The 15844-nt window shown below is 36.6% G+C and overlaps 1 protein-coding gene across 3 annotated transcripts in view; it reads right to left on the bottom strand.

Moving 5' to 3' along the window:
* Window positions 1-3459: 3459 nt before the first annotated feature.
* The window catches only part of LOC128242864 (pyruvate dehydrogenase phosphatase regulatory subunit, mitochondrial-like), a 39933-nt gene continuing 27548 nt past the window's right edge, over window positions 3460-15844 (bottom strand). For all 3 annotated transcript variants that reach the window (XM_052960259.1, XM_052960258.1, XM_052960260.1), the window contains 5 exons: window positions 13916-14000; window positions 9469-9591; window positions 9037-9126; window positions 7352-7531; window positions 3460-6620 (listed from right to left, as the gene is read on the bottom strand). In XM_052960259.1, coding sequence (XP_052816219.1) covers window positions 6213-6620; window positions 7352-7531; window positions 9037-9126; window positions 9469-9591; window positions 13916-14000 — 886 coding nt within the window. In that variant the 3' untranslated portion in view covers window positions 3460-6212. The remainder of the gene's footprint in view (window positions 6621-7351; window positions 7532-9036; window positions 9127-9468; window positions 9592-13915; window positions 14001-15844) is intronic.

The following is a 15844-nucleotide window of genomic DNA, read 5'->3' as shown; positions in this document are numbered from 1 at the left end:
AAATGGTCAAATATGTGAAATCTGCATATGCTGGTAAATTTTCACATATGTGAAATCTGCATATGCTGGTAAATGTTCAAACATGTGAAATCTACATATGCTGATAAATGGTCAAATATGTGAAATCTGCATATGCTGGTAAAAGGTCAAATACGATGTGAAATCTGCATATGCTGGTAAATGTTCAAATATGTGAAATCTGCATATGCTGATAAATGGTCAAATATGTGAAATCTGCATATGCTGGTAAATGTTCAAATATGTGAAATCTGCATATGCTGATAAATGGTCAAATATGTGAAATCTGCATATGCTGGTAAATGTTCAAATATGTGAAATCTGCATATGCTGATAAATGGTCAAATATGTGAAATCTGCATATGCTGGTAAATTTTCAAATATGTGAAATCTGCATATGCTGGTAAATGTTCAAACATGTGAAATCTACATATGCTGATAAATGGTCTAATATGTGAAATCTGCATATGCTGGTAAATGTTCAAATACGATGTGAAATCTGCATATGCTGGTAAATGGTCAAATACAATATGAAATCTGCATATACTGGTAAATGAATAAAATTGGAGATATTGATAGCCATCATTGTGTGCTTAATAGATTGTGAACCACATCAATGTTACAATGGTTGTTCTGAAAGTTTGAGGAATTTTACTATTTAGAATTAACAAGTACAATTGGAGTTGAATTTCTTTTTGAAGTGCACATCAAGTTCAATGCAAACTGCATTGATGTTAGAAAATTGGCATGTCTTATGAAGCGCTACAGGTACATTTCATGCATCCATGAGTACACACTTGTGAACTTATCTCAGGTCAAAACCATCTGAAGGTTTGCTTAAAGGTTTATCTATAAAATACAATAAGATCATAGTTTGACCAGTAGGTTTGGTGCTTAAATATGTGAAGAAAGTGTCATTTTATTTTCTGAATATATGAAGACTTATCTCAAGCAGAAACTGGCCAACTAGTTTACGCCCTTCCACATTTTTTGTTCTTACGGTTAAATCAGAAAATCTTTTACTGATATTAAAACCCAAACCCACTAGATGTTTCTTAATTTTTAAACAGATATTTGTCAAACATTCCCCCCTGAGCGCCATGTTGTCAGGATTATATGGACAATTGAATGAAATATGCATGGACCGAAATGACAGCTGGTTTGTCACTGATATTGGATGCCTTTGAGGCAGTTTTAAGATTATGACCATTCAAAGTGTGAGGAAAGAGTGTGTTATGACCATGACCTTTGACCTCAAAATCCATAGGAGTCATCAGCTGGTCACAAAAATTCTAAATGTCAAGTTTAAGGGCCATGGATGCAGGCCTTGACATGTTATCACACAGACAATATTTTTTCATTCAAGGTCACTGTGACCTTGACCCGATGACCCCTAAAATCATAAGGGGTCATCTACAGATCAGACGCAATATCAAGTCAAGTTTGAGAGCCATGGGTGCGGTGCGGGCATTGTCAAATTATCACTCGAAACATTTTTGCATTTAAGGTCACTGTAAACTTGACCTTTGACTCGATGACTCCTATACTCAATAAGGGTCATCTTCTGGTCAGGCCCAACTTCCATGTCAAGTTTGATGATCATAGGTTCAGGCATTGTTGAGATATCACTCAGAGAAGATTTGTTAACTTTTTTGCGTTAAATGTTACTTGGACCTTGACCCGATGACCCCCAAAGTCAAGAGGGGTCATCTACTGGTCAGGCCCGCTCTTTATGTCAAGTTTGATGACCAGAGGTCCAGGAATTGTCGAGTTTGCTTTCAAGGTCACTGTGATCTTGACCTTTGATCCCTAAAATCAATAGGGGTCATCTACTGGTCAGGCTCAACTTCCAAGTAAAGTTTGAGGGCCATGGGTGCAGGCATTGTTGAGTTATCATTCGGACCTTTTATCATTCAAGGTCACTGTGACCTTGACCTTTGGCCCAATGACCCTTAAAGCTAATAGGGGCCATCTACTGGTCAGGCCCAACGACCATGTCAAGTATGAGGGCCATGGGTGCAGGCATTGTCAAGTTATCACTCGGACCACCTTTTACCATTCAAGGTCACTATGAACTTGACCTTTGGCCCAATGACCCCCAAAACAATAGGGGTCGTCTACTGGTCAGGCCCAACCTCCATGTCAAGTATGAGAGCCATGGGAGCAGGCATTGTCGAGTTATCGCACCAACAACCTTTTACCATTCAAGATCACTGTGACCTTGACCTTTGGATGATGACCCCCAAAAAACAATAGGGGTCATCTACTGGTCAGGCCTATCGTTCATGTCAAGTATGAAGACCATGGGAGCAGGCATTGTCGAGTTATCACACAGACAACCTTTTACTATTCAAGATCACTGTGACCTTGACCTTTGGCCCGATGAACCCCCAAAACAATAGGGGTCATATACTGGTCAGGCCCAACCTCCATGTCAAGTATGAGGGCCATGTGTGCAGGCATTGTCAAGTTATCACACGGACAACCTTTTACCATTCAAGATCACTGTGACCTTGACCTTTGGCCCGATGACCCCCCAAAACAATAGGGGTCATCTACTGGTCAGGCCCTACCTCCATGTCAAGTATGAGGGCCATGGGTGCAGGCATTGTCGAGTTATCACACAAACAACCTTTTACCATTTAAGGTCACTGTGACCTTGACCTTTGGCCTGATGACCCCCAAAAACAATAGGGCTCATATACTGGTCAGGCCCAACTTCCATAGCAAGTTTGATGACCATAGGTCTAGGCATTGTTGAGTAATCACTCGGACAAGCTTTAAAATTATTTTACTATTAAAGGACACTGTGACCTTGACCTTTGACCCAATGAGCCCTTAAATCAAAAGGGGTCATCTACTGGTCAGGCCCAACCTTCATGTCAAGTTTGATGACCATACGTCAAGGAATTGTTGAGTTATCACTTGGACAAGCTTTGGTCTACCGACGGACCGACCGACGGACCTACCGATGGAACTACAGACCGACATGTGCAAAGCAATATACCCCTCTTCTTCGAAGGGGGGCATAATTATGACACATTTTTCTGATTTGGTCCAATTTTGGACTCACATTTTACAGTGTTTAGCTTGTGCTATCAAGTGTAATCGAACATTGGATAATATTGATTACAGAAATGTTTCCAATCGCAAGCCAAGGGACATAATCTAGTCATGCATGGGCAGATTTGGCAGTGTTTTGAAAGGAACTGACCCTCATGGATATTGTTTCTACTCGCCAAGTTTGGTAACTTGAGGCTCTTATTCTGTTCACAAACTTATAATTATAGCAATTTTGTGAATTTTATGGAGCCTCATGGGAAATCTGGCAGTTTATTTAAAGGATCAGACATCTGTGGATATCTAAATAGTAAATACTGTACAAGTTTGATTGAGATTCAATGAAAACTGAAGACTTTATTGCATCAACAACAACTAACACTTTGGGAATGCAGTTTATTTGAAGTTCATTCAGAGTAACAATTCACATAACAACAACAATAAAATCAAATAATAAAGCTCTTGTCTTAACTGAGGATTTTAAGTATATATATATAAAACAATTCAATTGAAGGAACACTAACTTATACATAAAGCAACTTGGGAACACACTTACATTCTTTAGGCTTCGTTATTTTATTAACATGATCATGTTTAAACGAACTGAAATATGTAAATAATACTGAAAAATAATAATCAAGCACATGAGCTTTTCAGTGATTGATTCTTGTGATAAAGTCGTTAAATATCGAGTGCAGACATACATGTATTCCAATTCTAGCGCCATGTCAGTTAAAATACAATGGAAACTACCAGGACAAGTGGCATCCCAAAAACCAGCTGGTGATTTTGTATGGCACTAGAACTTGATTGAATAATTGAATAAAATTCAGAAACAACTACAACAATAAATTTTAGTGTTGAATTCCATACATCTACAGGGCTTCGGTATTTGCATATCACAGTTTTCCTTCATAATAAATAAAATACAGATGCGAATACTTATCTGCATACAAGACAGTATACTAATGCTAATAACCCTGATTAAAAAACGAACAAGTCTTGTAGAAGGAAAATTACACAGGTACACATATACAAAACCACATTATTATTTGAAAAATGGTGAATAATCTAGTAAAATTTGAGAAAGCGGATACTTTATAAAAAGAATCAATATAAATTTTGACTTTATAAAACATTGGAGGTCAGGATGTTTGGATCATCTTTTATTAAATGAACACAACAGAACATTTGGATTACATATCAAAATGCCAAGCAAACAAGCAATAAGAGTTTTAGATAGAATAAAAGGAACTGGCCACGGAATTGGACACCTGGCATATTAAGTGTTCCAGTAAAATGTAGATATCAGCACTCATCTGCTTTTAATGGCAAGTATAAAACAAGGGGCATAACTTTTCAAATATTAAATGAATATAAATATGGCCATTTGCCAACACTGAATTTGCAGTGTAAACACTCTGTACCATTAATGGCACACAATAACACCAGTGTAGACACTCTGTACCAATAATGGCGCACAATAACACCAGTGTAGACACTCTGTACCATTAATGGCGCACAATAACACCAGTGTAGACACTCTGTACCATTAATGGCACACAATAACACCAGTGTAGACACTCTGTACCATTAATGGCACACAATAACACCAGTGTAGACACCCTGTACCATTAATGGCACACAATAACACCAGTGTAGACACCCTGTACCATTAATGGCACACAATAACACCAGTGTAGACACCCTGTACCAATAATGGCACACAATAACACCAGTGTAGACACCCTGTACCATTAATGGCACACAATAACACCAGTGTAGACACTCTGTACCATTAATGGCACACAATAACACCAGTGTAGACACTCTGTACCATTAATGGCACACAATAACACCAGTGTAGACACTCTGTACCATTAATGGCACACAATAACACCAGTGTTGACACTCTGTACCATTAATGGCACACAATAACACCAGTGTAGACACTCTGTACCATTAATGGCACACAATAACACCAGTGTAGACACTCTGTACCATTAATGGCACACAATAACACCAGTGTAGACACTCTGTACCATTAATGGCACACAATAACACCAGTGTAGACACTCTGTACCATTACTGGCACACAATAACACCAGTGTTAATACTCTGTACCATTAATTAATTCATTGAGAGTCAATCTTTTGCCTGGTAATATTGAATACCATATAAATGTATGACAAACTTGTTAAGGTTACAATCAGTAACATTATACTTGTACACATGCACAAAAAAGTTTTAACACAAAACAAAAATAAACTTTTTTGTGTGAATCACAAAATAACATATTTAGTGGTAGCTTTAGTATGATATCATTATGTTGGTTGTAAACTTAATTTAACTAGCACTTTATAGCCACTAGGCAAAATGAGACAAAATGAAATTTCATTCAATTGATTACCGGTATATACAACCATGGATACGAATATTCTTGATGACTAGTATTACAATTTATATTTACTGTTTTAATATTGTTTTAGATTTAAAGTACCCGGTATACAGATCATTACAAGATCTCTGCCATATTTATCTCAAAGGATTACACAAGAATTGTATTCAATAAAACAAAATAATTTGCAGTGTTGGCCTTGACTCCTAGGTCATGCCAAAAAAAAATGGAATGCTATATGGTGTCTTCATTCAAAGTCAATTCTTGCTTATGATATCATTGAAATGTGTAAGTAGGTAGTCTTATGTGCAAAAACATTGAGTGTCCAACACAGACTTGTACTGAAAACATTTAAAGAAAATTTAAAGAAAATATGAGTCACTTTAAGACAACAAATACTATATAAAACTAAACATATTGCAACAATTTACATGCTCTACATCTCTAAGCACAGCAGTTAGCAATCAGTATTCTAGGACAGGAGCAGACTCACTAAATAATCTGACAATCCTTAATAAACTCCAGGTAAATGTTTATTTCACAATAAGCTTGCTACATATCAGAAACAAAGGGATTTGAGAAAAACTTTTTTCAACACATTGAAGTTTTAGTCAGGGTCAAGATAGACAAGGAAGGGCTCAGTTAAATTTCGTGCAGGAATGAAAATTTTCTATAATGTTTGCATCATAAAAATGGCCCTTTTTTATACCCAACCAATTTTACGTGTTCAACTGTTCTATACAGATGATGGTACTGGTATGAACGTGGGTTTGTATGACGCTGTGTATGCCATCTTTGGTGTATGTGTGTGGACAGTGACGGGATAAAGTGTTCCTCCGACATCAATCTCATACTGAGCCCCGCGCTCCTTTATATACTCCTGAATCCGCGTTGTGTTCACTGGATTTCCGCTCTCATCCGAGTGATGTATGTATCCAAGACAAACAAACTTTCCCAGGGTAAAGCCGTACGCACTTGACGTTGTAAGTCCAACAACTTTGCCGTTTCTATAAATAGGCTCTTTGCCAGACGGCCATATTGGTGAATCTATGTCAAAGTTTTCCATTTGAACCTGAACAAACTTCTTACTGATACCATGTTGTTTTTGTTTGAGCAGTGCATCTTTGCCAATAAAGTCTTTGGACTGAAATAAAAAATGAATTTCTTATTTCACAAACAAATGAATGGATGAAGGAATTATTTTCCACATAACTATACCAGGGATTTACTATGCCAAAACAGAGCGTTTTTGTATGAGTTTAAAAAATATCAATTGTTTAATTGAATTTTATCGTAAAATATTGGCACATGTTTAATGAGAAAGTGAGTCTTTACGACATTGATATTGTCATGAATTGTAATTGTATTGTATAATGCGCGATTTTACATAACATGATGTCGCTGCGTTAGGACTTAACGTTGACGTCACTTCCGTTGTATTGAATATATCATAGTTGAGTAAAAGGATCGAACCTGACACGATGTGTTATTTCTTACTCAGTCTTACAAAGACATATGTTAAATGAACTGGGTAAAAAACAAGGATTCAACACCTGTTTTTTAGACCATTTTAGATTGATTTAATATAACACTGTTTCTTTTTTTCTGCTATTATATAGCAAGTTGAGAAAATCCTAAAAACTTAACAAATGTGACAGATATGAAATATATGACAAAGCTGAAAGGCTGTTGCAAATGTTATCATGGCACAAGGCCACGAGGGCTGTGTGGAGACTGTTTGTTCCATATAATACCATTGAGACTGACGAAGCAACATTACATATTTAAAGGCATTGAACAATCCCTGTATTAAACTAACTTGATTACAGGTACTACTACATAATTGAAATATCCTTTATGTCTTTAAGGACTTACGTTGTATGCAACTCTGAATTCTCTGCCTGTTTCCAGCGGGGTGGTGTGCGGGTGGAGGTCCGTACCCCAGTAAGCAAACAGTTTCTCAATACGGAGGTGGCGCAGTGCGAGGTAGCCAGCGTTACGTATCCCATAATCCTTCCCCGCCTTCATCAACATCTCATAAACATGCAACGCATACTAGAATACAGGAGTTAAAAATCTGTCAAAATCTTTCATGAATACACACCGATGTCAAACTTTGTCAGTTTCTTATAATTGGCCATGGAGCTTAACTTAACAACACATGATGAAAACAAGAATGACAATGCTGCTGCCATGATGACATTTATTCTTTGAAGCAGGAACAGTAACTCAGAATTGAGTAACAATTGATTTTTTTACGAACCTATGTACACAAATAAGTAATACATGTATTGAGGCCAGCTTATAAGCGAGCAAGATATCGTGCGATCAAGAATCTTGGTTAGAAATTATGTCATTGTTTCAAGTTTAAGTAACAAATTCAAATAAACTGTGTTTGAACTAACAAAAATAATTATAACTTTCAAGTAAGATATGATTTTTACACAGAAGAATCAATTTGAGATTGTACGATAAGATTGTTAATTAAATGGAACCATTATATATGTACACATATATGGTAAGTTGCATTGCAATACTCACATGTTTAACTATATTACATTTCAATGCACAGACATTTTGACGATTTCCACTAAATTTATCAGGGTTTGAATTTAGACTCGCATACTCGCAAAATGCGAGCGACATTTGGAAATTGCGAGTGACTTTTATTCAAGCTCGCAAAATTCTGCGAGTGGCTTTTTCTAGACCACAAAATGTTAAAAGGAAAGTAGAATAAACATGAACTTAATTCCGCTATGTAGTCAAGTGTTAACAGCCTATAAGTGGCATGTTTACACTACCGGTATAAAGAAGACAGTACGGAGTCACGCTCTAGTAGGTTTTCAAAAATAGAACAAATACGGGAAAGGCGGAGTTTAATCTGGAATCTTTCCGGGATGCTCCGAGGCGTGCATAATACAAAGTAAATACGAATGACGGAATCACCTAGCTCAATCATTGGCTAAATTTAGCGCTTTTGCGCACTATATGTAAACCCCATCATCCTTTGAATACATTTCCGCCCAACTGTCAAAATGAATAGACTTCGTTGATCGATATATTTCATGGTCCAAAGTATCCAGGCTAAATTTACTGTTGCTTTTTTTATTTTAAATTTATTATTTTATTGTTTTTAATACTTATAGACTTAATGAAATCTGTAGCGTGCTTGTCGAATGGGTATTAAATTACCCGATGGCGAGGGTAAATATACAAAGTGAACACTGTCAAATAATTGGACAGCTTTGTTATCAAAAAGCTGCCAGCATCAGACGAGTCTTTCCATACCCCCCAAATAGAATAAGCCATCAACAAGTTCTAGTAGTCGAGTCACTCAAGATTGATACTTTTTAATATTCATAATATGTCTTAGGTGTTAATTTCTACTTTAATAAGACAATATTATAAGGGAATAAAGCAAATAATAAAATTGCAAGTTAATTTGTCATTTTGCGAGTTGCCTCAAAATGCACTCGCAAAATTTTGCGAGTGCTCCTCAAAGTTAAATTCGAACCCTGTTTATCATTCTACATCGGCTGATGTACTGAGGGATGTCTTACCTCTGAGGGAATATACATGACAAATCCATCTTCACCACAGTGGGTCAGCCTCATAGTGATAATGTTACTGGCATATCCAACGTCTATCACCTGCAACATTTGGTTAAGATACATTAAGTATAGGTGGATTCCAGTCTTTTGACTATTACTAAAGCCATAAATATTGGCCTTGATTCAAATATTTGAATTGTCATTGGTAACATGTGTACAAGTTTCATGGGAATACCTTAAACCATGATGGCCAAGGTTCAAGTGTTTGCACAAGAACACTGCCACAATCACTGACAATGACGCCAATCACCCACAATTAACCCAAATCACAGACAACGACCTCATTCACTGACAACTATGCCAGTCACCAACAATGGCCACATTTACCAAGATCAAAGTCAAGGCTATGGCAATACCTGTTACAACAAATCTGGACCTTACCTGGCAAGTCATCTGCTTGAAGTCATGCTTCAATGTGGATGTTTCTGTCACATCACTCAGCAACTGCTGGGCATGGGGACCAACAAGGTTAAGGCCGGAGTACATTGACGTCACATCACGAACCTGTGGAAATGTCATCAAATTAACACAGTGCTAAAAATGAAATTGGATTAGTATTTTAGAGAACAAGTTTGTTTGAAAAAATAAATTCAATAAATATACATATTTTACATATTAATAGGGATGCAAATGAATGGCAAAATAGATATTCAAATATTCGTTAATTCTTTCGATCCAATATTCAAATATTTGATTACCAGAATGAATATTTATGTAATGTAATACACTTCTATTATTATTCGATACAGTTATAGCTGGGGTCCTTGTCATAGCCGCTACACGCAACGAACACTGATTTTTTCCCAAAATTAGACTCTGAAATTCCCCATTTTTAGAAAATGAATCCAACAAAAACCAAAATATTCTGAACCAACAAAAACCCAAATAAAGTTCAATTCAACAGCATTCATATTTGTAAACAAGGCCATGATCATAAATTCACAGTTGAATGTCGTGATGCACCAAGGGAGGGTCGAGCAGCCTAGTTCTGGGATTGATCTCTACTAGATATAACTGTGAAAAAAAAAAACTTACTTGGGAATCAGTTCAATAATATTAAACACGAAAATAACCCTGAATTTTGACTCATCTATTATACAACAATTTCCGAAAACGTTATTCTAAACATTTACATTACAAAGCAGGAACATGATATGGAAACATGGAAAACAGTTTAGAGCACATAACTAGCAAATGTCATTCCTATCATTATGGCGATTTGAGCTATATGGCACATCTTATTACTTATTACTCTCCGACAACAAGTCCCTTATTAACATGTGACGCAAGTATAGCCTTTTGCATTAGGGATCAATCGTTGCAAAAACAAGACAAGCGAATATATACAGCACAGTTGTAGGCAAAATGTTTATTTTTTATCAAACAAAAAAAATCAATATTCGAATACTGATTTTGACATTCGAATATCGAACGTTTGATCGATATTCGCTTGCATCCCTACATATTAAATAAGTATCTTTATGCACAGAAAATCAAAATATCAGACCCGATGGCACTTGCTAAAGCTAATCAAGAGGGTTCTTTAACGATACTTTATATCTTGTATCATCACGTATTAAAACATTATTCTAAGATGGTGGGTTGTCACTGGTACATGAGTGATCTCACCCAAGGTGGAAAACACACAGACACAGTCAAGATGCAGAAAATCTTTTGTGTTATGCTAGTCTCTTTATTCCTATGCATTTGCTTTTTCTGGGATTTTATATATTTTTTTCATTATATAAAGGCAAATCAGGGTGACTTTGTGTCATATTAATTAGTGCCTTTTTAATATTCTTCCTTCATTTCTTTGCTTTTAGTCCTTGATCTCGATACTTAAGTTGTTGCTCTATAGCCGCTTAAGTCCTTGATAGCTGAATACTTTATTCCTTGCTCTATAGCTACCTAGGTTCTTGATCTCTAGTTACTAAATTCCTTGCTCTATAGCTACTTAAGTACTTGCTCTTTACTACTTCAGTCCCTGATCTCTTTACTACTTCAATCCTTGGTCCAAAGCTACTTAAGTCCTTGATTTATAGCTGCTTCAGTAAATGATCTCTAGCTACTTCAGTCCCTGATCTCTAGTTCCTTAAGTCCCTGGTATCTAGCTACTTAAGTCCTTGATCTCTAGCTTCTTAAGTCCCTGATCTATAGCTACTGAAGTCCCTGATCTCTACATACGTTAGCCCTGATCTCTAGCTAATTAAGTCCTGGGTCTCTAGCTACTTATGTCCTTAATCTCTAGCTACTTAAGTCCCTGATCTATAGCTACTAAAGTCCCTGATCTCTACCTACGTTAGCCCTGATCTATAGCTACTAAAGTCCCTGATCTCTACCTACGTTAGCCCTGATCTATAGCTACTAAAGTCCCTGATCTCTACCTATGTTAGCCCTGATCTATAGCTACTAAAGTCCCTGATCTCTACCTACATTAGCCCTGATCTCTACCTATGTTAGCCCTGATCTATAGCTACTTAAGTCCCTGATCTATAGCTACTTAAGTCCCTGATCTCTACCTACGTTAGCCCTGATCTATAGCTACTCAAGTCCCTGATCTCTACCTACGTTAGCCCTGATCTATAGCTACTTAAGTCCCTGATCTCTACCTACATTAGCCCTGATCTATAGCTACTTAAGTCCCTGATCTCTACCTATGTTAGCCCTGATCTATAGCTACTTAAGTCCCTGATCTCTACCTACGTTAGCCCTGATCTATAGCTACTTAAGTCCCTGATCTCTAACTACTTAAGTCCCTGATCTATAGCTACTTAAGTCCCTGATCTCTACCTATGTTAGCCCTGATCTCTAACTACTTAAGTCCCTGATCTCTACCTATGTTAGCCCTGATCTATAGCTACTTAAGTCCCTGATCTCTACCTATGTTAGCCCTGATCTATAGCTACTTAAGTCCCTGATCTCTACCTACGTTAGCCCTGATCTATAGCTACTTAAGTCCCTGATCTCTACCTACGTTAGCCCTGATCTATAGCTACTTAAGTCCCTGATCTCTACCTATGTTAGCCCTGATCTATAGCTGCTTAAGTCCTTGATCTCTACCTACGTTAGCCCTAATCTATAGCTACTTAAGTCCCTGATCTCTAACTACCTAAGTCCCTGATCTATAGCTACTTAAGTCCCTGATCTCTACCTATGTTAGCCCTGATCTCTAACTACTTAAGTCCCTGATCTCTACCTATGTTAGCCCTGATCTATAGCTACTTAAGTCCCTGATCTCTACCTATGTTAGCCCTGATCTATAGCTACTTAAGTCCCTGATCTCTACCTACGTTAGCCCTGATCTATAGCTACTTAAGTCCCTGATCTCTACCTACGTTAGCCCTGATCTATAGCTACTTAAGTCCCTGATCTCTAACTACTTAAGTCCCTGATCTCTACCTATGTTAGCCCTGATCTATAGCTACTTAAGTCCCTGATCTATAGCTACTTAAGTCCCTGATCTCTACCTATGTTAGCCCTGATCTATAGCTACTTAAGTCCCTGATCTCTACCTACGTTAGCCCTGATCAATAGCTACTTAAGTCCCTGATCTCTACCTACGTTAGCCCTGATCTATAGCTACTTAAGTCCCTGATCTCTAACTACTTAAGTCCCTGATCTCTACCTATGTTAGCCCTGATCTATAGCTACTTAAGTCCCTGATCTATAGCTACTAAAGTCCCTGATCTCTACCTATGTTAGCCCTGATCTATAGCTACTTAAGTCCCTGATCTCTACCTATGTTAGCCCTGATCTATAGCTACTTAAGTCCCTGATCTCTACCTATGTTAGCCCTGATCTATAGCTACTTAAGTCCCTGATCTCTACCTACGTTAGCCCTGATCTATAGCTACTTAAGTCCCTGATCTCTAACTATGTTAGCCCTGATCTATAGCTACTTAAGTCCTTGATCTCTAACTACTTAAGCCCCTGATCTCTTGCTACTTAACTCCTTGATCTTTAACTACTTAAGCCCCTGATCTCTTGCTACTTAAGTCCTTGATCTCTACCTATGTTAGCCCTGATCTATAGCTACTTAAGTCCCTGATCTATAGCTACTTAAGTCCCTGATCTCTACCTATGTTAGCCCTGATCTATAGCTACTTAAGTCCCTGATCTCTACCTACGTTAGCCCTGATCTATAGCTACTTAAGTCCCTGATCTCTACCTATGTTAGCCCTGATCTCTAACTACTTAAGTCCCTGATCTCTACCTACGTTAGCCCTGATCTATAGCTACTTAAGTCCCTGATCTCTACCTATGTTAGCCCTGATCTATAGCTACTTAAGTCCTTGATCTCTAACTACTTAAGCCCCTGGCCCCAATTTCTCGAAACTTCTTAAGCTTAATAGGCTTAAGTTGCTTATTTCAATTAGCCTAAATACATACTGAAAATGGATTTTGATAAATGAAAAATGGCTTACTGCCATTATCATATAGAATATTCCTACATAATTTCTAAAAATTCTTTCAGAAGTAAAATATACGCATTTTATAGAACAACAAAAATAGTCAGATTAGCTTAATCCTGTTATAAGAGACTTAAGAAGTTTCGAGAAATTGGGGCCTGATCTCTTGCTACTTAACTCCTTGATCTCTAACTACTTAAGCCCCTGATCTCTTGCTACTTAAGTCCTTGATCTCTAACTACTTAAGCCCCTGATCTCTTGCTACTTAAGTCCTTGATCTCTAACTACTTAAGCCCCTGATCTCTTGCTACTTAAGTCCTTGATCTCTAGATATTAATATTTTAACATTGTCGTGATTAACTTCAAAGTTATAACAAACATTAAACATAGACAAGGCTGATGTCAAGTTGATCTCCTACCTGAACAGAGCCATCTTTCGGCAGGTGTTTCTGAAGCCAGAACATACAGCGTGTCTGCTGGGAGGTCGGGGCAATCAGGAAAAAACTGAAAACACACATAGGCAGGATAGGAATCGGTGAAATGCATTGAAAACGCAGGCTGGAAAAAATAAAATAAATAGAAAAAACATACTCAAAATACTTCAATATGAATTGATTATATGGCGCAACTAGAAGGGATTGAAAAACAGAGAAAAAATAACAAAAATCCAATTTTCACCAATAAATGGAGTGGTCATTTCAATCAATCATCAATTAAAAAAAAAAAGTGCATATTAATCGTTTAAATAAGTTGATACTGATGGATATACATGAAAGTGCATTTCTATTTACTAGTAAAATGAAAAATGATTTTAAAAGGATGACAAACATTATCTTATGTTTATTGGCAAGAAGTACACTTTAAATTGGTTGTCTGGGGGACGTTAATTTCAATAAAAAGGGAAACAAGTTGGTACCAGCAAGTTGATGTCTTAGATCAATATCCATACTAATAGCTTAGATAGATAGATAGATTTATTCGTGCATATATATGTCATAGTAACAAACCAAATATCTCATAAAGTTATAACACAGACTGATTAACAAAGTATTAGTGATGATATCTATGCTAAAGCACAACATCATTAGAATGCTTTGGATACATACGTGCGTTAACAAAGATTTAATTCAATGTGACAAATATATAACACAGGATAACCCATTAAAGTTATTCAACTTATTTCCAATGGGGTCCTTATGACAAATATAATTATTTGCCAAGATCTCAGTTATAAGCTGTTTAAATTAGGTTTTCTTATACAAAAATAACATGCATGTACTCTTGACCAATTAAAGAATGATTAAATGTTTAATATCGAACTTTTACAGTTATAATGCAACCGACTGTTAAAACCATATGACACTTTAGCATAATATGACAAAAATTAATTTGCTTAAATGCAAGTATGTCTTTTGCAGTTTGTTCTTGTACCAGTCAACAATTCTTTAAAAACCTGAAAAAATTAATATCGATTTCAAAGGCAAATGACAAATTTTTAGGTTGTCAGCTGCTAGGCCTGCAGACTTTTATAACTGTAAATTGTTATCTAACATCGGCAAATTGACATAGCATTTTCAAACATTTGACGTATTAATGCACGCAAAAGCGTATCAACCCCACCGTTGTAAGAACTGCTGTGGACCTCATTTATATTTCCAATCTGCTCTAATAGCAATGGAGAGCTGTGTTCTGCATGAGCAGCTTGGTAAAAGTACTTTCATTATATGTTGTATGGTTAATATAGTGTGAATCAATTGTGTTTTTGCATAATAACGAATTAAAATTATAGAAAATACATTTTTTTTTAAATTGATGAGTGATAAAATGCCATATATATACTAGAACTCCGCGAGTCGGATGTGTCGCCTGACGAATTATTTACTGTCGACATTATAGCTGTTAGATTGGCATTTTATTCATTTATAGACAATGATGTTGCCATTTAACTTTCAAGTGTAGGTGGCATTTGAACCCTCAATCAGATATACCTACAGAATAAGTTTCAGGTTGAAACCTCCTATAGTTTACGAGATATGCCACGGACAAAACTTAAGCAAGAAAATTAACAAAGGGCAATAACTCTAAAATTATGGCAGCAAGAGTAACAGTTCTTGTGCACTGCACTTGCCCTCAATGAGATCTATCTAGCTATGAAGTTTCAAGTTAATACCTCTTATATTCTTCAAGATATTTCTGGACAAAACTTTAAGCATGAAAATTAACAAAGGGCAATAACTTTAAAACTAAGAAAGCAAGAGTTACTGTTATTCTGCACTGCACTTTCCCTCAATGAGATCTATCTAGCTATGAAGTTTCAAGTTGATACCTCTTATATTCTTCAAGATATG

The sequence above is a fragment of the Mya arenaria genome, chromosome 8, assembly GCF_026914265.1.
Source record: "Mya arenaria isolate MELC-2E11 chromosome 8, ASM2691426v1".
Taxonomy (NCBI): Eukaryota; Metazoa; Mollusca; class Bivalvia; order Myida; family Myidae; genus Mya; species Mya arenaria.
The sequence above is the reverse complement of the archived record's forward strand: the minus strand, read 5'-3'. Positions and strand labels throughout refer to the sequence as shown.